Source organism: Lycium barbarum, chromosome 11 (genome assembly GCF_019175385.1).
Source record: "Lycium barbarum isolate Lr01 chromosome 11, ASM1917538v2, whole genome shotgun sequence".
In the NCBI taxonomy this organism is placed as follows: Eukaryota; Viridiplantae; Streptophyta; class Magnoliopsida; order Solanales; family Solanaceae; genus Lycium; species Lycium barbarum.
The window spans coordinates 25952800-25976392 of record NC_083347.1 but is presented as its reverse complement, the minus strand read 5'-3'; the positions used below and the strand labels follow the sequence as shown (position 1 = coordinate 25976392).

Here is a 23593-nt window from a genome sequence, read left to right as displayed (position 1 = left end):
GTACCCCTATGTGTTTAATTTTTCTTTTGCTCAATAATGTCCCAATCTTCAAAGCCGAAGTAGCAAATTCAGCAGTCTCCAATGAAGCCAACATAATGCTTAAAATGTTAGAATTACAATCAAGAGCTTTTCATTGCAATCAGTGAGATGTTTAAAAATAAAATCACTGCAGGGATAAATGAGAAAGTCCCATAAATTGGTCAACCGCGTGAGAATCATAAACCAAGTTTTTCATGACCAATGTGCAAGGTTGAAATATCTTTGATCATTGGAGGTTGAAGAATTTGGCAATAGTAGAGTTTAACTACCAACTGAATATAAGATTGTCGGTTATCTCTTACAGGACTAATAGTAGTATCTACCTAGTCTATCTGGCATTCATAGTTACACTAACTGATTCTGCAACCTATATTCCAGCATGTGATTGTCAACGAGGGTACAACAAGAGAGGAACTGGGAGGCTTGGACTTCCATCGCCGAAGCTCATATAAATTCATTGCCAAATTACCTATCCCGAGAGTTGTATCACATTCAACTCAGATGTTTTTGGGTCCAACGCTGAACTTTGCTATGAAAAATCCTATCGTATCAAGGTCGGATGACGGATCAAACCTCTGAACGAGATTTTCCTCACCGGGCTTTAACCATTCCCTGGAGAATTTAGAAGCAGCAGAGATGTCAATACCACCACTAATGATATAATGCAACACTATAATAGTGCGTTTCCATACATGAAACAGCATCTAACGGTGATGTTTTTGGAAGCAGTTCTTAGAGTGAAGATGAAAAAACTACTAGCATTTAGATAAATGTACATCCATTGCAGAAATTCTGTTCCTAAATTTAATTTCCTTTTACCCACTAGTATTGGCAGTTAAAATTCAGAAAAATAGACATAACTCAAAGGTTCTTTCTTGATCTTTTTTTTGGTTAGCTTTTTTTGGGTATGCACCCACATATTGACAAACAGAAACTGTACGAAAGCAAGAAACAATTAGCGACACTCTCCTATACTATCCAAACATTTGAATCATAACTCATCCTATATACCATCAAGCAAAGGAACGAGTGCCTCGGTCTTCACGTCTTACATCAGTATCACAACCCAAGACACATATTTTTCTCCACTGACGGAACAAATTCAAAGAGACCGACCTTCAAGCTTCACCTTATTTACTTTAGAAATTACTCAATAGACACTAACACATCCATCTTATAAGAACAGATGAAAACGACTGCAGAACAAAAAAAAAATAAGATTAACTTAGCTAAAGCACCTGTCACAGGTATATACTTATACAGGTTTTCAACACGCAATTGATAAATAAGTCTTGCAAAGCAAATACTATGAAATGGCAAGATGCTTACTCAACAAATCCATCAGGCAATTGACAACTACCAGTAAGGCCGGGTCCTCCAATTTTTGGATGCTGAAAGACATACAAGAGTTAGAAAAATATGTAAGATCGATGGTAAGTTAGAAAAAATTGATAAGTATATCTATGAAAAGTATTAATCAGACATCGTCAATGATATCTACACAGCAAACAGTTCCTTTAATATCATTCCACTAGATTATTCTTTTACATAAATATACAAGCTTTTAAGCTAACCTGAGATGCCAACGAGAGAAACTCATATGTGTTCAATGCATATCGTACTAAAGCTTCATTCTCACCAGGGTTTATCGTACATCTGAAGTTGGAACCAGTAACATCAGTTGTTCATGCTATTAAACATGACAAAGTATTGAAGCTGGAACTAGTAACATCAGTTGTGGATGCTATTAAACATATGACTAAGTAATGGAAGAATCAATCGACCAATCTGCTGAAGTGTGTAACCATCTCATCTAAAAGTTTTAAGTGTAGGAAAGAGTACACTTTTATTTACTTAATTATATTATGTCTCATAAAGTTTAACATAATAAAATGCATTTAAATGCTTGTCTTGCATACAGTGTTGTCATAGGCGAAAGCATTAGAAAGTGCTCCAGGTCCATTGGGCTTTAAGTGCAGCGGAAATGTGGGCTTTAGTTAAGAAAGGAAGCAGTGAAGAAAAAATAAAAATATTTATGTAGTGCAAGAAAAAAGTAATAATCTTATTCATAATGGTTTCCTTAACAATTAATATATCTTCTGCTAATCAAATTTATTGTTTAGTATCACTCTACTCAAATTAGAACTTAAGCACGTCTAAAATGAGCCTTTGACAACGCTACTTAAATAATGTGCAAAACAATAGGTGAAACAAGGAGGTACTACTGTCAGAAACTAAGAACTCCATTCACTAAGACATGCACTACCACACTCAAGATTTCTCTAACCAAAAAGATAGTCATCTCTTTTGGAGATGGAGATGGAGATATAGCAAGTGCGCACAAACCCAATGAATTTTCTCTGGAGGGGAAAAAAAGGTAGCATCACGATCTGCATGTTATATTCACACAGAATTTAGCACCTGGTGAATAACCTATGGGATGACTTTAGCACAACTAGACGTTCTTTCAATCTCCTCCATGCAGGATTCAGAAATAAGAGAAAATATTTTGTATTAGATTCATGCATCACACTCAGAACATCTGTGAATTTGATTTCTTATAATGTAACTTTTGCTGTCCTAATTATTTATTTGTACGACGACTGCAGAACAGGCAGTTAGACATTTGAATGATCCAAAAGGAGAGAAGTTTAGATTAAGATAAAGAGATGTACAGCTGGTATAAAGGTCAGTCAGGAAGAAAAAGGACAGATGGAATGATAATTCTGACTCAAAAAATTGCACTAGACACAAAATGATCTTACAAAAAATGCTCTCAGGCACTCTTTTCGAGACTCTTCTCTCTCCTTCCCTCTAGGAGGGAGAATCTCTCTTTCTCCGGTATTCTTCCACCAGAGATACCTCTTTTTCTTCTCTTTCTTCTCTTTCTTCTCCTCTCATTCTTCTCTTCTTTTCTCAGGGACTCACCTTCTGTGGTTGCTTCCCTCATCTTTCTTAGCTTCTCTCTCCAGCTTTTGGAATGGGGGAGAACAGGATTTATTTTAACGCTGGGTTCAAATCTTTTGATATCACCAGGTGGTCTGCCAGCAACTCAGAATGGTACGAATGGGTGGAGAGAAGTCGCAAAATGATGAGGAGATCAACCATCAGCAGCAAGATCATGGAATGGATTTGCTTTACTCTTACAGAGGCTTCAAAGGACCAGAAAAGAGTGGTTAGGAGATGGAAATTCTCAGAGCAAGACTCAGAGCACTTTTGCACCAGGAAATTTAATGAGCATGGGAGATACATGAGCATTCTGTCCTTGAATGGTGGAGGAAGATCAGTACTTATTATTCCTGAACCAGTCTTGAATGCAAGTTGGAATGAGATAGCATTTAAGATCAACAACTTTATTAAATGCTCCAAAAAAGTAGCATTGGCTGCTCCCCCGAGATTAACTGAGGCCAACTACCCGTATGTGAAGGCTGTACAAGATAGTAAATGGCAGACTAAGAGTCTTCGTAAAGCAGAGGTGACTAGTAACAGTGGAAACATTGTCATCTCTGAAGCTGCTGCAGGACAAGAGAAAGGGCTTCTGAAGAGATGTTTAGTGGGGTGTTTTGGAGACGAGGCTAAGGAAAGACCCACACTTGCTGATATAAGAAGGTGGTCAACTTCAACTTGGAAAAATGTTTTTGGGGTGAACATCTATGAGATGTACGGGGATTTGTTCTTATTCGAATTCCCTAATAGATACATGGCGGAGAGGACCATTCATGGGCAATGGTTTTGGAAAAAGCTCAGGTTGCAATTAGAATGGTGGAATCCTATGGCGGGCAGTATTTCAAACTCTGTTGAAATCAAGGAAACCTGGATTAAAGCGGTCGGAATTCCTCTTCATCTGCGGTTGCAGAAAAATTTTCAAGAAATAGGGGAGTTGTGTGGAGGATGGATGGCAACAGAAGAAGAAACAGAGCTCAAGAATCATCTAAAATGGGCCAGAATTCTGGTAAGGAACGATGGGAGGAATATGCCAAGAGAGGTGTCCATAACTCGTAATGGATTCACTCACCACATTCCAATCTGGCCGGAAAGCAAGACAAGATACGAATTATCACCGGAATTAGCAGAAGGAGGCATCGGAGAAGAAGAAACAGAGCAAGAACCAGTTATTGCTTTTACCCATCAGGCAAATAGGGTTACCAACTGCGTTGAAGTACAAAAATCCCCTTTTTACAGGGATTTCAAAGACAGAGACCACGTGGGTGGTACTTCTTCTACTGCTGAGGTTTTTTTGAAAACATATGCACGTGAGGAGCATGTGGTTGATTTAAATGAAATAACAGAAGTGGGCCAGCAGGTTGAGCCCAATAAGGAGGCAGCTTTTAATAAATATTTTGGGCCAGACTTTGCAGGCCAAGTCATTTTTAATGACTTACAAGGCCTCAATTCACAACATCTCTTCAGCGATCACTTTGTTGAAGTACTGGAACCTTATTCCATTCAAAAGCCGGAGCCTGCAAAGCTTCAAAGTGCAGAATATCAAGTAAATAATGCAGAGATAACTGCGATAACAACAGAGGCTGGTTTTGGGGGAACTTCTCAAGGTTTAAATGGGGCAACAGAATCTTTGGAGGAAAGAGAAGATGAGAGCAGGGATATGGAAGATCAAACTATGGAATTAGCCCAACAAAATTCAATCACAGCTATAGAAAATTGGGAAGTAGAAGAGGCTGAACCTCTTCTCATTCAGCAACAACAAGCCATTCATGACAAAGAAAGGGAGACATCAGTTTGGGTTCAACAAAATATGATCAAACTGGGCAATTACTAGGGGCAGATTTCCAGGGGCATGAAGAGGAGGCCTTGGAATTGTTGTTACAAGTAGATAGTTGCAGACAAGCTAGAAGGATGGAGTCTGACAGTGTGCGCAAAAGACAAGATTCAAAGGGGCACAAGAATTAAAAGGTCTACTTACTTTTGATGTTAAATTCAAGAGCAAAGGGGGAAAGGAGTAAGGGGAGCAAGATACTTAACGTGGATCCATGCAGTTCAAAATAGTTTCTTGGAATGTGAGGGGATTGAATGACAGGGATAAAAGGAGAATTGTGCAGAGTTTGGTAGTTGACTGGAAGGCAGATATCATATGCCTCCAGGAGACTAAACTAGAGGGGGACATTAGAGATATTGTCAAACAAGTATAGGGAGGAAGATGGATCAAATTTGCTTACTTGGAGGCTAGTGGCACTAGAGGGGGTATCATGATGATGTGGGATTGCAGAAGATGGAAGGGGAAGTTTTGGAAATTGGTAGCTATACTTTGACGTGCAAGTTTGAAGCACAACTTCAGAACTTTTCATGTCATATAACTGGGGTCTATGCTCCAAATAACTACATCGAAAGAAAGACAGTGTGGGACGAGGTTGGTGCAGTCCGGGGATTGATGGAAGGGCCTTGGGCTGTTTGTGGAGACTTTAATGTCGCCAGATTCATCTCAGAAAAAAGAAATTGTAGGAGAAGAACAAGGAGTATGGTGGAATTTTCTGATTTCATTGAAGACATGAACTTAATTGATCTACAATTAGAAGATGGTAACTACACATGGTTCAAAGGGGATAATCAAGATAGAGCTTCCAGAATTGATAGGTTCCTGATTTTTGAGGAGTGGATGACAGTTTTAGTAATATAAAACAGATTCCCCTACAAAGATTAGTATTTGATCACATTCCACTAGCTTTAAAGGGGGGCACGTGGAACAGGAGCAAAAACTATTTCAAGTTTGAGAACTGGTGGCTAGGAACAACTGGTTTCAATGACAGAGTCCAAGAATGGTGGAGCTCTTTTAGTTTTTCAGGCATGCCTGACTATGTACTGGCTTGTAAATTAAAAGCTCTCAAATCAAAACTCAAGGACTGGAGCAGAAGTGAGACAGGAAATCTGGGTCATCAAAGGAGAATATGTTAAGCCAAATGGCAGAACTGGATGAGGTGCTGGGAGATAGAGTTTTAACAGAGGAAGAAACTGTAAAGAAGGCAGCACTGTTCATGGAGTACGAGGAGTTGATAAAAAATGAGGAAATCTCATGGAGACAAAAATCTAGGGCCCTATGGTTGAGAGAAGGTGACAGGAACACAAAGTTTTTTCACAAAGTGGCAAATGCACATAAAAGATTCAACAATATTGACCAACTGATGATCCAGGGAGAATTAACAGAGGAGCCACCTAGAATAGAAGAGGAAATTATTGCTTACCATCAGAAACTGTACAAAGAAACTACTCAGTGGAGACCTACATGCCATTATGACAATTGCCCAGTCTTATCTGAGGAGGATAAGGATTCTCTACAAGGTAGCTTTGATGAGAGTGAAGTGCTAAGGTGCTTGAAGTTGTGTGCAATAGATAAAGCACCTGGCCCGGATGGCTTTACTATGGGGTTCTTCATCAAGTGTTGGGAGATAGTGAAGCAGGACATCATGAATGTTTTTCAAAACTTCTATGACAAAGAAGTCTTTGAAAGAAGCTTCAATGCAACATTTATTGCTCTCATTCCTAAGAAGAAAGGTGCTAAGGAACTAAGGGATTTCAGGCCTATCAGCTTGATAGGTAGCATCTACAAATTGTTCTCCAAAGTTTTGACAAAGAGATTAAAAGGAGTGATCTCAAAATTGGTGGATTCTCAACAAATGGCTTTCATTAAAGGTAGACAGATCATGGATGCTGTCCTCGTAGCTAATGAAGCAGTTGACTCTAGGTTGAAACAAAAGAAACCTGGTATCTTGTGCAAACTTGATATTGAAAAGGCTTATGACCATGTTAATTGGAGTTAAGGATGGGTTTTGGTCAAAAATGGATACACTGGATTAAATTCTGCATCTCTACTGCTAGCTTTTCAGTCCTTATAAATGGCTCTCCAGCGGGGTTTTTCAAAGCACAAAGGGGACTCAGGCAAGGTGACCCTTTATCACCTTTTCTGTTTGTGATTGCTATGGAAGGCCTTAATAATATGATTAAAACAGCCAATCTGAATGGATGGATAAAAGGCTTTGATGTAGCTAGAATTGGCAATGACAGATTAGAGGTGACTCATTTACAATATGCTGATGATACTCTCATATTCTGTGATGCTGAAGAGGATCAATTGAGATATCTTAGGGTGATTCTGGTTCTTTTTGAAGGAATATCTGGCTTGCATATCAACTGGAGGAAAAGTTTCCTTTACCCTATTAATGAAGTTGCAAACATGGACCTGTTAGCTGCTGTTCTGGGTGGTGAAGTAGGCACCTTACCAACAATATATCTTGGAATGCCTTTAGGAGCCAAATCTAAGTCAGTAGAAATTTGGAACAATGTCATTGAGAAGTGTGAAAAGAAATTGGCCAGGTGGAAGACCCAATATCTGTCTATGGGTGGTAGATTGACTCTTTATCAACTCAGTACTTGATGCACTTCCAACATACATGATGTCCTTGTTCCCCATCCCAACAGGGGTCATCAATAGGTTGGATAGCATCAGGAGGAATTTTTTAAGGCATTTTTTATGGCATGGGAACAAAGAAAAGAAAGGTTACCACTTGGTTAAGTGGAAAGCAATCACTTTTGGCAAGAATCTTGGAGGGTTAGGGATCAAGAACTTGAAGATTCAGAGTGAAGCTCTTGGAATGAAATGGTTGTGGAAGTTCACCAACAAGAATCAACTCCTTTGGGGGAATATTATTAAAGCAAAGTATGAACAGGAAGACAAATGGATGACTAAGGAGGTCACTACACCATTTGGGGTTAGCCTATGGAGATCCATTAGAACACTGTGGAGTGAGTTGAGGTATAATTCAAAGATCAAAGTGTTTGATGGGAGTAAAACTAGCTTTTGGAAGGAAAATTGACATGAAGTTGGCAGATTAGATGTGGTCTTCCCAGATATCTTCAATATAGTTCTAAACCAGCAAAGGACTATAGCAGAGATGTGGACACCTCAAGGATGGAACATCATTTTTAGAAGACATATCAATGACTGGGAAGTGCAAAGAGTGGTTGAATTCTTTAGTACACTAGAGCAGTTTAGTGGACTACAGACAGGCGAAGATGTATTATGGTGGCAAGGCAGCAGTAAGGGTTTATTCAAAATTAATGCAGCTTACAAGTTGATGAATCATTCCAATCAGCAGATAGCCAACTGGCCTTGGAAACACATCTGGAAAACAAAAATTCCTCACAAAGTTGCCTGTTTTGTGTGGCTACTGGCTAAAGAAGCAGCTCTTACACAAGATAATTTGATGAAAAGAGGTTTCATTTTATGTTCCAGATGCTTTTTGTGTGGGGAAACATCAGAGACAGTTAACCATCTTTTCCTTCACTGTAAGATAACAGCTCATCTATGGGGAATTATTCTTAATCTCAAAGGCATTTCCTGGACCATGCCTGGGAAGGTTACAGATGCTCTTAAAAGCTGGGAGGAAACAGGCTTACAGGCAAAGGACAGGACTAGATGGAGAATTATCCCTGCTTGCATTTGGTGGACAATTTGGAAGGAGAGAAACTCCAGATGTTTTGACAATGTGGAGAATGGGGTGCAGAAGATCAAGTTAAGCTTTATTTTGCTGTTGTGTTTTTGGTGCAATCAGATCTACTCTAATGATACTGTCACTATAATTGATGTTTTAGATACAATATAGAGAGAGGGCAGTAAAAGTTAGACTTTCTTGTAAATACGGTTTCAGTACTACCTAAGTACTGTTTGCTACATATGAAATATAGAAAAAGTTACCAGTTTCAAAAAAAAAAAATCTGACTCAACAAAAGCAGTGATGAAATATGCGTAATAATCTCAATACCGAAATTAGTCTCGAGTCTCATTAAAGAAAGTTCAGATACATGTTTGTACTTACGTGGAATAGACAATGACTCCACCTGGGCGAACAAGCTGAACAGCTTGGTCAAACATTTTTCTCTGATATTTGGCATCACTCCTCAAGGAATCAATTGTGTCCTGGATACAACAAGAGACATTTTATGAATTAGTTGTCCTGAATATAACAACAGAAATCTCTTCTCATTTACAATGTAAAGGGGATACACTTTAGAGTAGTAGTGTTGAAATATGAAGCAGGAACAAGGAATAAACTTGTTCTGATTAAAAGTGGTGTAGATAATCAAGAGCATCGCCCCCAACCCAGCCCATCAGAAACCTCTGAACAAGAAAGAAACTTTCAATTTCATCGTCAAATAGAAAATAGGATGTCGAAGAACATCTGCATGTCATTGGATTAGTGAAGTATGACTAATAATTATTCAGATAGACATGGAATATGAAAGGCATGGAGGGAATTAAAAGCTACTGATCCACCCTTAATAAAATTCATGGAATGAATCATTTGATTTGGGTACTTAACCAAGTCATCTTTTTACTGTGTATGCCTTATTTTTTCTTTATATAACTTTTCTATGATTAAATTTCACCTTTTTCCTTAACAAAAAAAATGTTAATTTAAAATAAAATAAGGCATACACAAAAAGAAAATTGATAAGTTAGGCATATACAATCCCACTTCCTTTCATAATCGTCTTCTATAGCAACACTTATTCTCAATTACTAAACACAAGCAATTGTGCTTGTCTATTTAAGGAGAACAGTGTAAGCCATTTTTTGCTCTCTATGTACCATACAATAGTCCCAAAAAGACATCCAGTTTTATCTTCTCTCTTTCCATCTACTTTTATCTGATTATCTCCGTGCACCTTATAACCATTCCTAAATAAGCAGAACATGCTATTTCATCCATACTCCAATCAAATAAAATGGTAGATAAACTTTTAGCATAGAAAAAAGAGTAAGAATACTAGTCTTATAAAAGGAAAAAAGGAGCAAAAATACAATGGAAATGAGATAATTCAGAAGCTAACTTACCTCTCCAGCAAAGAGACGAGGTCTTAAACCTAATGCAGAGCAAGGAGCATCAAGCAGCACACGATCAAAGCTATTGGGAGAAAAACCTCTAGACTTTTCAACCCTCCCACCTGCAGTGTGATTCCTTCCTGGCCCATTTTTTAGTTGCCTGATACGTTTCCGTAGTTCAGCTTTACTAGTGTACTGACCATCCTTCAGCTGCAAATCTTTGACTGAGAGATTTGTTTAGTTACTCTAGTTAACTAGAACTTTCAGTAAACATTTTTATACTGAATTGACAGAATATGATCTTGTGAAAATGTCCTTGAATTAAGAGCATGAGCTAGCATTCTTCAAAAGACTATCAAACCAGTCTGATCAAGCAACTTATATTAAAAATTTTAACCAAATAAATATCTGCTGTTTATATACACACATGTAGATGTAGGGGTGGCAAAACTGACCACCAACATCTTATAACCCGCCCAACCCGTCCAAAGATAATGGGTTGGCATGAATTATTTTATTCATGGACTGATTGGGGCTATGCCCAAATAAACCCATCACTGTACACTAGCCCAAAATAATCCGTGTACATGCCCGAAAGTGACCCATCAGATGCCCAAGGATAAGTTCCATTCTTGTAATAGTTTATGGCCTGTCACCTATGTTGCTTGGATATGGGTGTTGGCACCCGACTCGGGTGCATATCTAGTAGTCAGACTCAATATCATCACAATCTTAGTTTTCGTGGATACAGAAGGAGTATGGCTACGAATGTTGAGATACAACCAATATATATAGGCTGCCTGTCTTTTTGTAGTTGGATCTCCAAGTTTTTGGAATGCTCCAAATTCGACTTGAGCATCTAAATCTGGGTCAATACCAGCAAAAACATCTCTGAACAAGGTTCTAGCACCATGCCAAATGTGTCCGAAGAAGAAGAGTAAAGAAAACGAAGCATGCCCAAAAGTAAACCAACCCCTTGAACCAATTCAATTGTTTACTTATTCAATGAGACTGAGTGAATTTGCAAGCTCACCCAACCTATTTTCATTTAAAAATCTCAAGTGGATGAATCAGAATCTTGACAAAGTCTTTCATTTGTCTATCATTATAGACAATCCCATCCGTATTATCTATTCTATGGAATTCGAACCTGAACTTTATTTTCTATTTCTATTACGATTCATTATTTGTATCTAATTGGCTCCTCTTCTTATTTCATTTTTATTTCAATTTCAGCATATCGATTTATGCCTAGCCTATTAACGACCATATATAAGTGCATATTTCGACAAGCAATTGAAGTTATTAAACTAAAGCTAGTATACTTAAATTCAATGCAAAACACTGGGCCCGTTTGGCCATGACCTCAAATCATGATCTATAATCAGGTTGATTTGAGCAATTTGGGTCTCAAAGGTTGTCCTCCTTCTCATAAACATGAAAACGCCACAATTTGTGAAAACTATCAAAATTTCTCCAAGTCTTACAATCTTACCAAATAAGCAAACCATACTTCATACACAAGGTATTAGAATATCCTAAGGCGTAGCCATCAACAAATCGTATATTTCCATGTTCCTTTTATAAATAAATGCTTGTGATTATTTATTACAAACTTTCGAATAATTTTATAAAGATCCACTGGTCCAATAAATCAACAATAGTAGTAAGCAGCTATTCTTTAATATAATCCTCCCACATGGTTCGGGCAATCTCTTCACGTCGAACATAGGTCTTTTTTTTTTGCAAAACTTAAAATTAAGGTCCTTTTTTGCAAAGTACAGACTTTGGGTCAAGTTTTAAAAAAAAAAAAAAAAAAATTGAAATCCTACCTTTTAGTAGAATTTGGGATTTGAAATCAAAATTTCAAATTGAAGTTGAAATTTTGTTCAAATGTCATAAACAAACACTGATTTCAAATCAAAACTTCAAATTTAAGCTCCAAATTGCATGGTCAAACGCCTACTTAGTAATATTTTATTAGGTAGGTTACCTCGTATAATTGCAAAGGGTTTTAGTGTTGTATGTGAACATATATATGACATCAACCTAAATTCAACCCAAATATTGAATTAACCTATACTTTTTGGCCATATGTGTAGCCAATGCACCTAAGTTAAGTTGACCAAATCCAGCGCACACCCACACCCATTAATTAAATAGGAATGGATTTAAATCACCTTCTTAACAAAAAAAAAAAGTTATTTTCAACAGTTTTAAGTAACTCCGTAAAGAACTGAATCTTGAGCCTAACTCAACCCCAAAATCTAGCTCATGACGGGAGGATTCTCCAAGACCATATAAGGAGACCACACATCCCCTTTTCATCCAATGTGGAACTCTTTCAACACCCAACCTCACGCCCAAGGCTGGACATTTGGAGTATTGGCAATTTCTGATTTGGGGGCCCAACATCAGGAAACAAGAAACGGGATAGATCCTACATATTATTCTTCTATAATTATATTTATTAGCGGTACCCCCAACACCCGCATCAGCACTCAGATCCATACCCCAAAATCACAAAAATTCATGTGATGGCGAATTTGACATCTAGATCCACCCCCGTATCTCATACCTGCACCCATATCTGAGAAACATATGCCAACGCACATCAATCTAGTGGAACCACTAGTTACGACGCTCCTTGTTTCAGGAGATCCCAAAAGACAAACAAGGGGGAGATACCAAAACCTCTTACAGGCTAAAAGAGACACCAAAGACCGTTCTTTTTAAATAGATTATACAACACACAAAATACAACATTATCAACACATCACCAAACTGAAAAATATCATGATCAAATCGAAAGATTTCGAACTACTCACAATTCTTTTCCGATAGCAACTTTGCATCAAATTCATCTATAACAGTGGATAATAAATGTGTTGTTCGCGTATTTTGAACATCCTCAACACTGCATGTGTTAGGCAAACTATCAGATTCAGCTCCATGGCAAACAGACTTCAGTGCATCAAGCTTATATGTAGTTATACAGCTTAAACCCATCTCAGCCGCCAATTTCTGAATTCCAAGCACCTGCATAATTGTAACAAAATTAGAACTCTTCAAAGAAATGGACCACCAAAATTTGGCCCTCTTCTGTACAATTCAAAAAGTGGAAAGAAGTTTGAATTCTGGACTGGAAAAATGTAAAAATTTACAGTTTCTTCTTAGACACAGGATATACTTTTTATGTACTTCTCAAGTTCTTTATTTACTAATTATGAGTTATGACATGATGAGGTATGAGTATTTGGAGCAGAAGGCGTTTACCCGCAAATGAATGTGCTTTTAACCTCAAATATAAGCATTAGGTAGGCTTTCCTATCAAGGCTGGAAGGCTTTGGCAATAAGAGTTCTGTTAGGTAGTTTGTATGTATATTATACTTAGTGCCCACATTGGAAAAACATGTGCTGTGTAATGTGGAAAGTATGGATGTAAAAAAGGGTTCAGTGTAAGACAATTGTCAACACACATCTCAATAATACTGTCTCTCATGCCTTTATTTCTCACATGGTATTCTAGCGTTGGGGAGAAACCCTCGTTATGCGGTAGTAAGCTACATCTGGGACAGTTTCCGAGCCTTCTTTTCCAGCTACATCAAACCTCTGATCTGAGGTTCTTGGGAGACGCCCGGTGATTCTTACCTGAGTCCACCCATCTCCAGTTCCGACAACTAAATTTACAGATCTGGTCATATTTTCACTCTCCACAAACTTGTTCTCCAGGTCCATAGGCTTCTCGGTTTCTCCTTTTACTGTGGGTGTCGCCTGAACAATCTATACTCTTCAGATTTTATTTCAGGTCACTTTTGCAGAACACTAGCAGTTTAAGCCACTCTTCGACGGGTTTTTAGGCAGAACTGATACTGTTTCCTTCCTGAATCTTGATTGTTTACTATTTTGTTTGCCTAGAACTCTCTTCAATCCAACCATGTCTTTCAGGTTCGCTGTTTTTAGTTCCAAAGAACAGTGTCCAAGATCACTTAACCAAAAAGGGAAGCCAGGGTGATGAGAAGGCCTGAGCACAATGGGGAAGGTTGATGCTCAGTTGTGCAGTCATTTGTGGCAATCTATTGATTGCAAGTTGATACCCTTGTTTTGTCCATTCCATACATGTTATTAAGTTTGGAAAAGGCTCATACTTTATACATTAATGGCATATCTCGTTTCTATGATGTCATATCAGATGACTAACTAAGGAAGCAGAAATTAGATGTCTTCTTATTTGGGATTGGCATAGGGAACCATGGAGGAATTTGGAAAGTTGATATCAGTCACTACTCACTACTAGTGTTGAAAAACAACATGAATAACAAAAAATGTTTCTAAATTCTTACACTTATTGGACTTCCTAATGACCTTGATTTGATATGTGATCACATTTTGGCAAGTCCTATTGTGCCTACTGTGGATGAACTCTCTCGAATACTTCGCCTTGTTGTGCTATCTAGTCACACGATGATCTCGTCACCGACCATTGACTCCTCTGTTCTTGTATCTCAGAGAATGAAAACTCAGATATCTCAGACTATGGAGAATCAAAGAGGAGTCGTTTTTAATATCTAGACCCCAAGTGTAGTTATTGTAACAGGATGGGACACACTCATGCACTATGGTATACTTTACATTGTCGACCATCCAAAAATGTTCAAGTTGCTCAAAGTGCCACTGCTGGTAACCAAGGGCTTTCTTTATCTGAAGGGGAATATAATGAGCTCCTTCATTATGGGGCAGGTAAGCTGACATCTCCACAGACTTATAAAATATGCACCTAAATCACTCCATAAAGGCTAATTCTTCCACTGCCAATCATAGGCTAGTGATACCTAGATTTCTCAAAGTCGCCAAAGCAGCACCTGAACAAGTGTCACCTATATAAGGTGTATGCCATTGAATAAATTTGCTTCAAGTAAGGGATATGTCAGCTTACATGTCATTGTTTCTATTACTCAATGTAAAATGCTACACCATTCTTAAGCAAATACTCAAAATCAATGAATGGATCAGACTGCCATGGTGCAAGTCCCAGCAATTTAAGGACACCTTTAACCCAGGTGATAACCTTCATGTAAAATCATTTCGGTTAGCACCAAGGATTACAAAATGCTGTGAAGTTAAAGATGTGTCAAATATTATAGACAATAATACACTAATAATCACCTGCCAAGTTCAGAAGGTGCACCTTATTATGAGATCTGTCAACAGCAACAACCTCCCCTTTGTCCTTCATAAGGCTTGCTATTGCTGTGGTTTTCCCCCCTGGAGCTGCACACATGTCCAATATTCTCTCTCCTGGTTGAGGATCTAGGAAAATTTGTTGTGGGAAGAAGAAACATGTCATTGGAGATGAGAAAAATACTCATTTAACCAAGCTATTGTTCGCAGAACTTACGTGATAGGTTGTATTAGAGTGTTGAAGGAAAGACAAAAGAAGAAGAAACTTCATGCATAAAAAGAAAGGGGAATATATGTTCAAGTTATCACAAATGCAGGATGTAGAGCAAGGTATCGTATCACAAAACTAAAATTCCATTTCCACGCGATAAAATATTAGGCTATAGATTATGATATCCAGCAAAAACAATAGCTTAATCACCAGTCAGGACATAACGTGCATTTGCTAGCAAGTGCCTGCAAATGCAACACTTTATCGGCATTCAGGAGTTACTCTCTGAGTGGCCTTTTTTAAGCTGATGTTCAAGTTGGACAGCATCGCTCTCGATCAATGATAGCTATGTATAGTAGAATTTACAAGAGTAAAAGGGGTTAGTACAAGGGATGGTGAAGCTTGTTATTCGATACTACTGATATCAGTATCAAAGAAAGCGAGTATTTAATCAAGGATGAACTGATGCAGCACTACCTTAGGTCAGATGTTGAGAGATACTCCCTCCGTTTCAATTTATGCGAACATATTTCCTTGTTAGTCCGTGTCAAAAAGAATGACCCCTTTCTATAGCAATGATTTATAGCCGCACAACATATATATGTGACTCATTTAACAACACAAGTTTCAAAGTCTTCTCTTTTTTCTTAAACTCCGTGCCCAGTCAAATGATTCACATAAAATGAAACAGAGGGAGTATAAATTATAGGAAGACTTCTTCGTTTTGCTGTACTTTCAGAGGATTATGTCTCATTCTCAGAGAAATTAATGCCAGAGTTTCATCTTTCAGAGCAAACTGAAAACAGCATAATCCATTTAATCAACTTACCGATTACATCTTTTGATCTTAAAGCGTAATGATCAACCAAATTATTTTTTACCGTTCCCCTTCAAATTTAAACTGGCACTTAAACTAATGCAAACTCATTGTTCATACAATATGGATACTTCAAACCTTGCAGCATATAAGAAGGAAAAAGGAAAAAAGTTCAAAATCCATGAGTCACCGTAAGAATCTCTATTTTGCATATAATGAAATGATACGGACTCACCCAGTCACCGTTACACAAGAAAAAAGTCTGAGAAATTATGAACATACCTAAGGCATGTGCAGTTATTATGCTTGGCAGGTTCTGAAGAAAAATCTCACCCTCAAGCAAATCTGAAAGCAAGATATTATAATCAAACACCACCACATGTACTCACGACTGCTAAAACAAGTTGCTATTCACAGACAATCCAACTCACTTGGAGTATATTCAAGTGTGTATAATGTTTCCTTTTCACTATTTCTTTCATATTCAGAAAACCACGGTGCAAAAAGATAATAGACAACACTGACAAAATCATTCATGGAGATGACAAGTGCACGAAGTGTTTCCTTTTTCATAAATTAAGATACTTTTAAAGATCAGAGAAGAACTCCCAAGTACACTGATAACAGCAAAAGTTTAACTTAATGGACTTCCCCATTCTTTTTGCACCCTTAAAAGCTCTAGACTACTACTAAACATTCCATTTCCTTCAAAGAAAGTGGCAATAACATCTTTTTTTGATAAGTAAAGAAAGTGGCAATAGCATCTAGCGAAGCACGAAGCACTATCTGCAGGAAAATAGTGATTTGTAATATTGTCGGCACTAACCAACTGAGTTGAAGCTTTGCAAATATGGCATCCCTCCAAAGAGCCTTACCTTCTTAAAATGACCAAAGCCTTTAATGTCTCTGTCTCGCAATGGAAACCTATATTGTTTAGCGACTGACCAGAAATCATTATGTACACTACTTTTCGACCACTAATGGGACTAATTCTCCCCTTGTCCATTCTCAGGAAAATGATTAGGCAACTGACTATCACGACAAATATATTCAGAGAGAGCTTGAAAAGGTGTCTATCGGCAAAATATCATTCATGTAGATTCAATCCTGGGTCTAACAAAAATTTGGTCTTTATTTGCCTTCCAGGATGGCCAGAAAATTCTCTACATTCTAATCACGGTAATTTAGAAAGGTAAAAAACTAAAGCTTCTGACACGGAGTTAGTAAAATCACACGGAAATAAATTATCTATTCTACTTTCTTGATAAATGGATGACATCTAATCAGTCATCACGAAGGAGGTAAATCAACTGTTACTATACTCTAAGGCCTATGAACCAAACGAACGAACAAACGCCATATTAGCACTTCTGATTATCACAGACATCTTACATCATTTCTGCCGTTGCAAACTTGAGTATGTTAAAGTTAACCTCATTCCCAGTTCAGAACCATGACTTAGACTTAAAATATTAGCTAATAGTGTGAATGTCCCACATTAATTCTTTTTTTTTTTTTTTGGTAAAGTAATAAAATTCATTAGTAAAACATCAAGAAGATGCAAGGTTACAGATGGGAAAAGCTGGCAAGCTTGGCAAAACCTGTAGAACAATCTAAAGATATCCTATCTCTACTGAACTAGAGAAAAGGAGCTGATAAAATCTAGAAAGTTACCCACATTGTTTACAGGGGCAAAAAAATGCCAACTAAAAAGACTAACTAAACACCTAGACTTTAGAGAGCAAATAGGAGTTGAGATTCCTTCAAAGCATCTGTTGTCCCACATTAATTCTTGACAGGGATGAGAAACAGGAACCGTAATTGATACAGTTACCCAAAGAAAAAAGCCAGACACACCCTTTTTTTATCAATTAAGAAATAATTTCATTCATAATGGGGGCAAATCCTGTATACAGAAAGGCAGAGATACCCTCGTCAGACTAGAATTAAGTAGCAACTTTAAAAACGCTCGACTGTAAACATTCTTTAAAACTAGATGATAACAAGATTTATTAAGTTGAAGCAAATTCTCATCATCAGGTGGGATAAACCGAGTGTGCCATAAAAATATATGCACATAATATCCTGTAAATGATTTCAATAACATTGGAAAAGGCGAGAAACTTATACCATAAAAGGAGGGTAGTCTAAATACTCTTTCCTTCATATCCACCGCAACTCCTTCAGATACACGAAACATCCCAGCTCTTGACATCATTGCTGTTGCTTGGCCAATGTAGTAGCCATCTCTTTCAAAATAATAAGGATCTAATCAAAACTGAGATTGGTCACTCTATTGGCGGCAAGGATGTGATAAAGCTTAGCAATAATATAAAGATGAAATAGATTTATATACTGCAAAAGTTGATTGTGTAAGAGAGGAGACAATATTTGGACAAATCAAGCAGATATAGTGTAAATTACAGAAAGATCATACCATACTTTTTTTTACAAGTTATAAAGAAAAGAGACCATAGCAAACTTATATCCACAAAATCAGACTAGATGAAAAATCATCTAGGTATTTAACCATAAAAATGCAGTATATCCCACCATAACCATGTGATAAGGAGGATAGTCTGGTAACATTAAAATCCTTTCGGAGGAGTACATCAGTGTGAAATGAAGCCAAAGGTTCAAAATAAGTTACTAAATATCTTACTGCAAAATTAGTATTTCATTGGTAAGAAACTCACCGAAATAAGGAGTCAAAATGATTATCACATTAAGGAATTTCTCATTCATTTGAGAATTAACTATCTGAATTATGTGTATTAAGCACATTCACGTCACCCCATCATATGAACCTTTTCTACGTTGAAAACAACTGGCTTACCCCCAGCTCTAACTACTAATTGAGACAGGTGTTACCCATACTAAATGATTAACTTATTGATGCCCTGTCATAGTTGAGCAAAAGTGAAAATGAGGAAAAGCCAGAAGCAAGACCAAAATGTATTCTGCAGTTACATGCACATGTCAAGTTTATGTCAAAGAAATAGTAAGTCCTCGGCAAGCTTTTCCACAGAGAAAACATATTAATGCCTTTGGGGTCAACAGAATAAGATTTCAGAAAGAAGACTTTAGTAGATATGAAAAGGTGCAAATGAAGAAGTTAGTTTACCTTCTTGTGATCCTTGTAGAACAGTCCCACGTGTGATTGCAACACCCCATCCACCATCTGGACTAGACTGTTCCACAGCAACTGAAACTGCAACTGCATCACCTGTTTCAACATGAGCACTGCATGCCAAAACACCAGGCACATAAACCTGGGAACATGATAAGTAAATGGTAAGATTTAATGTGGAGGGTATTCATTTGTAATTTAACTAAAGTACATGCACTCTTTACAAAAAGATTCCAGCAAATCAAAGAAGAAAGATCTTCTGGTGTTCCAATACCATCTTTTGGTAATATTGCCGACCTGCAGAGATATGTTTCTCCTGTAGGTATATTTGTGCCCCTATAGACAGAAAACTATTTCATAACATCAAGTGATATTGAAGGTCAATACGTCACTTATCCTGACAAAGGTATGAGCCTATTACATAGCTCCAGATTAAACAGTGCATAGATGGAGAAGAAGGGTAAGTTACTACTTGAAGTATCAATCAAAATTTACACCCCTGAGTAAGACAGGATAAATTAAGAACACAAAGAAGAGAAGAATAAATCACCAAATATGATAATCACATGATTGCATGACCTTAATTCTTAGAAGTCATCCAGTTTATGCAACAGCACAGTTCTTTCTTCTATTATGATTTTTTTCTTCTTTTTCCTTTTTCTTTATAAAATCTTTTCCAGTGTACTTTCTGAAAATACTTCCAAATAGAACTAGAGATGGAATTCCAAAACCTAAACAGCTCGGCTGAGGGCACCGTCACTGGTTCAAGGGAAGGTCAACCAATGATTTATGGGTCATTCCCTCTCTATCAGTCTCTTTATCCCTCATTCAACTAATCCTTGTTACTTTCTTTTAATAAGGTAAGATTTTATTAAATTAGTATCAAGGTGATACTGTGAAAGTACAGAGAAAATGCTGGCTTTATTCACTAAAATCCTAAGCAGTCTAGCATGTCCACTATGTTATCTACTTCAAAACAACATTTCCATCTTCCCAATAGTGCAAGTGGTGCAAACAGCTCTATTTCAGACTGCAACTGCTCCTTTTTGCCTTCAAAACACCTCTTTTTTCTTTCTTTCCATGTATAGTCCAAGTAATGCCAAGAGTAATAGCTCCCCATTTCTTTGTCTTATTAGCCCAGGGTTTAGGCTATAATGTTGTTGAAAGCAAAGGCATGTATGTTGTCGTGTAAACAGTCAAGTGTTTTAACATGATAGAGAAGATAATAGGTAAAAGCAAACAACTCTTGGACACTCTCAAATACCAAAACAGCATTATGCATTTGCATGCACATACCTAAGAAGCAATATAGATAGCTTAAACACACAACACATCAATTGGTAAAAGTTGGAAACACCATCATGATTTGGCATTTTTTCATCCTTCTATCTAAAGGTTGAAATGTACCTACTATCCATATTGACTCGGGAGAAAGACAATGAACTTCTACAATTCAACTCAAAATGAATTCCTATAGCCAAGCGGGTTTATATAACTGCGGAAAAACTCACTCACTTGGGCACCACGAAGAACTGCCTCTGCACACTTTCGGCTCACAATTACCTCCTTAAGAGGTTTGCCTTCGTTGTCCCCATAATGAATAGCATGCGGTCCTGTACCTTTAACAAATACTACATAGTCCAAGCCAGGATATTGACACTTTGAGATACTTTTGATGGCCTTAAGAGATTCTGCACTTCCAGTGCATTCTAGGGTTGCCTTACAACAATTATCTGGCTCCAATGTAGTAGCAGATTCTTGAACTACGACATCGAGCACTCCTCTTTCCTTAAAAATTTCCAAAAGCTTCTTGATAACAGCATCACTTGTTGATTTGAGCGTATTCACCCGGATACAAGAGTAACATGATGGACGCCTTAGAAAAGCATTATAATTTGAATGTTAGAAGGAAACACCTACATGTAAAGGAAATATAAGTGACACTTTTCATGCCTACAGTTAAGGCATTCAAATATCACAAACGAAGCAAAGAAACATGTTTAGACACACAGGTGTAAACAAGAAGAAATCATAACAAAAGAGGAAGTACTTATTTTGTTAACGGTATAGAAAATATTCTGTTCAACTTTTAGTACCAAGATGATACTGATAAAAGTATAAAATTCTGGACTTGTGTGAATCACATAGTGAAAGATTCTAACAATCTATACGTCAGATAGTGCAGTAGCAAAACTCCCTTTGTGCCAATAGAATGAATTTTTCATAAATTTGAATTTGACAACAGCTATACTCTCCAACTTTTCTTCAAAGCATCTTCTATTTATTGAACAAGGAAGTACTGGGAAGCAACATGAATAATGAATTTAACTACTAATAGTCTACTTTTATTAATCTCTTCTTTTTCTCAACCTCATTTTTGCCTATATCGCTTGGCATTGATTTGTAATACTGAATACCAGGATCTACAAACACAGAGATTGAGCTCAACTCTACAAAAACAACAACATACCCAATTTAATCCCACAAGTGGGGTCTGGAGAGGGTGGAGTGTACCCAGACCTTAACCCCACCTTGTGCAAGCAGATAAGTTGTTTCTGATAGACCCTCAGCTCAAGGAAAGCATAAAAACGGCATTTATGGAAACATAAGCGGAAACAACAGCAACATAGTAATAAAAATGAAGCATAAGAGAATAAGAGACAACAAGTAGTAATAGAAAACTAAGAATGAGAAATACGGAAATAATAAAACAAAATAATAAGAATACTGAAAATAATACTGTTACTATTGGTAAGGAAAAGCAAAAGGCGAAACTACCTACTACTAGCCTTCTATCCGAATCCTCAACCTCCACACCCTCATATCAAGGGTCATGTCCTCCTATTGAGCTCAACTCTATTTAAGCAAATCCAAGAACTACTTTTAATCAATTCAATGTAGAACTCAAGTTAAAACTACAAGTTATCTGATAGATACTCCCTCCGTCCATTTTCACTTGTCATGTATTGAATTGGCACGCCTATTAAGGAGCCAAAAATAGAATGAAAAATTTACTATATCACCCTTCGAATATAATAAATGCAATGTTTTGGGAAATGCATTGAGAAGTGATTATAGTAATAAATTTAGAACTTTGTGTTAAATTCTATCTTGGTTTTCTAAACTGGGCAAGTAAAAGTGGACATCTATTTTTAGTATGGAGGACAAGTAAATATGGACGGAGGGAGTACATAACAATATAAAAGGTGTAAATTGGATGTGATGGATGGTAAATTGGTAATAGTACGTATATGAAAAGCTCAAAAAGAAGGTAGATGAGGCAAATAGCATACGCGAGAGCAGTGGAAATACGAGAGAAATGATCAGCTCCGTAAGCTTTGATGAAGTATTCTTCAACCATAGGATTCCATTTCAAAGTTGGACCGAAACGGTAACGCGTCGATTGATCCATCTGTACACTTGCACAATGTCACCACAGTTTTATGTATAATATAGCTTCTAAAATCGCTTATTTTGAAAAGTACAACAACAACATACCCAGTGAAATCTCACAAAGTAAGTTCTGGGAGGGTAGAGTGTACGCAGACCTTACCCCTACCTCAAGAGGTAGAGAGGCAAGGACAAGCAATACAAAGCGTATAGTAAGTCGGGGCTTATTTTGAAAAATGTTTTCCAAAAAATTACTTTTGTTGAAAAGAAAGTTTGTGTTTGGCCAATTAATCTAGAAAACACTTTTGAGCTGCAATTAGTGATTGGTTAAACTTCTAAAATCACTTATTTTGAAAAGTATTTTTCAAAAAGATGGTGTTACAAAAAAGTTAGTACTTCTTTTAGCTTCTGAAAAACAACACCTACTGCTCCTGGAAGCGCTTAATTTCCATAAAAGCTTGACCAAACACACTCACTTTTTAAAAAAATAAGCACTTTTTTTTGGAAAAAATGAGCAGTTTTGACCTGGTAAAAGCTTGGCCAAAGAGGCTATCAATGTGAAAGAGTGTGATTAGAGCGGAGAAAAGAGTGTGTTTAGTTACCTGAGAAACGGGAGTGTTGCTGAAGAAGGTTCTAGAAATGGCTTTGATGAAGTAGTCCCTCCCTTTCGGCATTCATTCAACGTCAAAGGTTGGAGGGAGGGGGAAAAGTGTTTCCCACCGCATTGCGATGTTTATATACCAACCCGCAACATCTATTCTCGGGTCATCTTATAAGAACTCGGGTCATGCTCATGTTAATTTAAGAGTCAGTGGGTTTAATTTTAAATTAAATAATATATGTGGTCATTATAATAAGTAACTTAACTTATTAAAATTAAAAATCTTCATAAGGTTTAGGGTGTTAGTGTGAGAGATATTTTTTAGCTAAAAAATAGGTTGGGTGTTGGAGGTATTTGGGAGCAATTTTCTATATGCTAGTGATATTTTTAGT

At 37.2% G+C, this 23593-nt stretch overlaps 1 protein-coding gene across 4 annotated transcripts; it reads right to left on the bottom strand.

Moving 5' to 3' along the window:
• Positions 1 to 213: 213 nt before the first annotated feature.
• LOC132616621 (rRNA (cytosine-C(5))-methyltransferase NOP2C) lies at positions 214 to 23346 on the bottom strand. Of its 4 annotated transcripts, none has more exons than XM_060331161.1 (13): positions 23203 to 23346; positions 22504 to 22622; positions 20726 to 21086; positions 19205 to 19352; positions 18211 to 18348; positions 16363 to 16425; positions 15060 to 15181; positions 12700 to 12910; positions 9884 to 10095; positions 8865 to 8965; positions 1614 to 1695; positions 1369 to 1430; positions 214 to 651 (listed from the first exon to the last, which is right to left on the bottom strand). In XM_060331161.1, the coding sequence occupies exons 1-13, from the start codon at positions 23272 to 23274 to the stop codon at positions 537 to 539; spliced, it is 1806 nt and encodes a 601-aa protein (XP_060187144.1). In that variant the 5' UTR covers positions 23275 to 23346; the 3' UTR covers positions 214 to 536. The 4 variants fall into 4 exon arrangements, with proteins under 4 accessions (XP_060187144.1, XP_060187145.1, XP_060187146.1 ...); XM_060331162.1 differs by having other exon boundaries at positions 9884 to 10089; XM_060331163.1 differs by having other exon boundaries at positions 22504 to 22629; positions 23203 to 23309.
• Between the last annotated feature and the right edge of the window lie 247 nt (positions 23347 to 23593).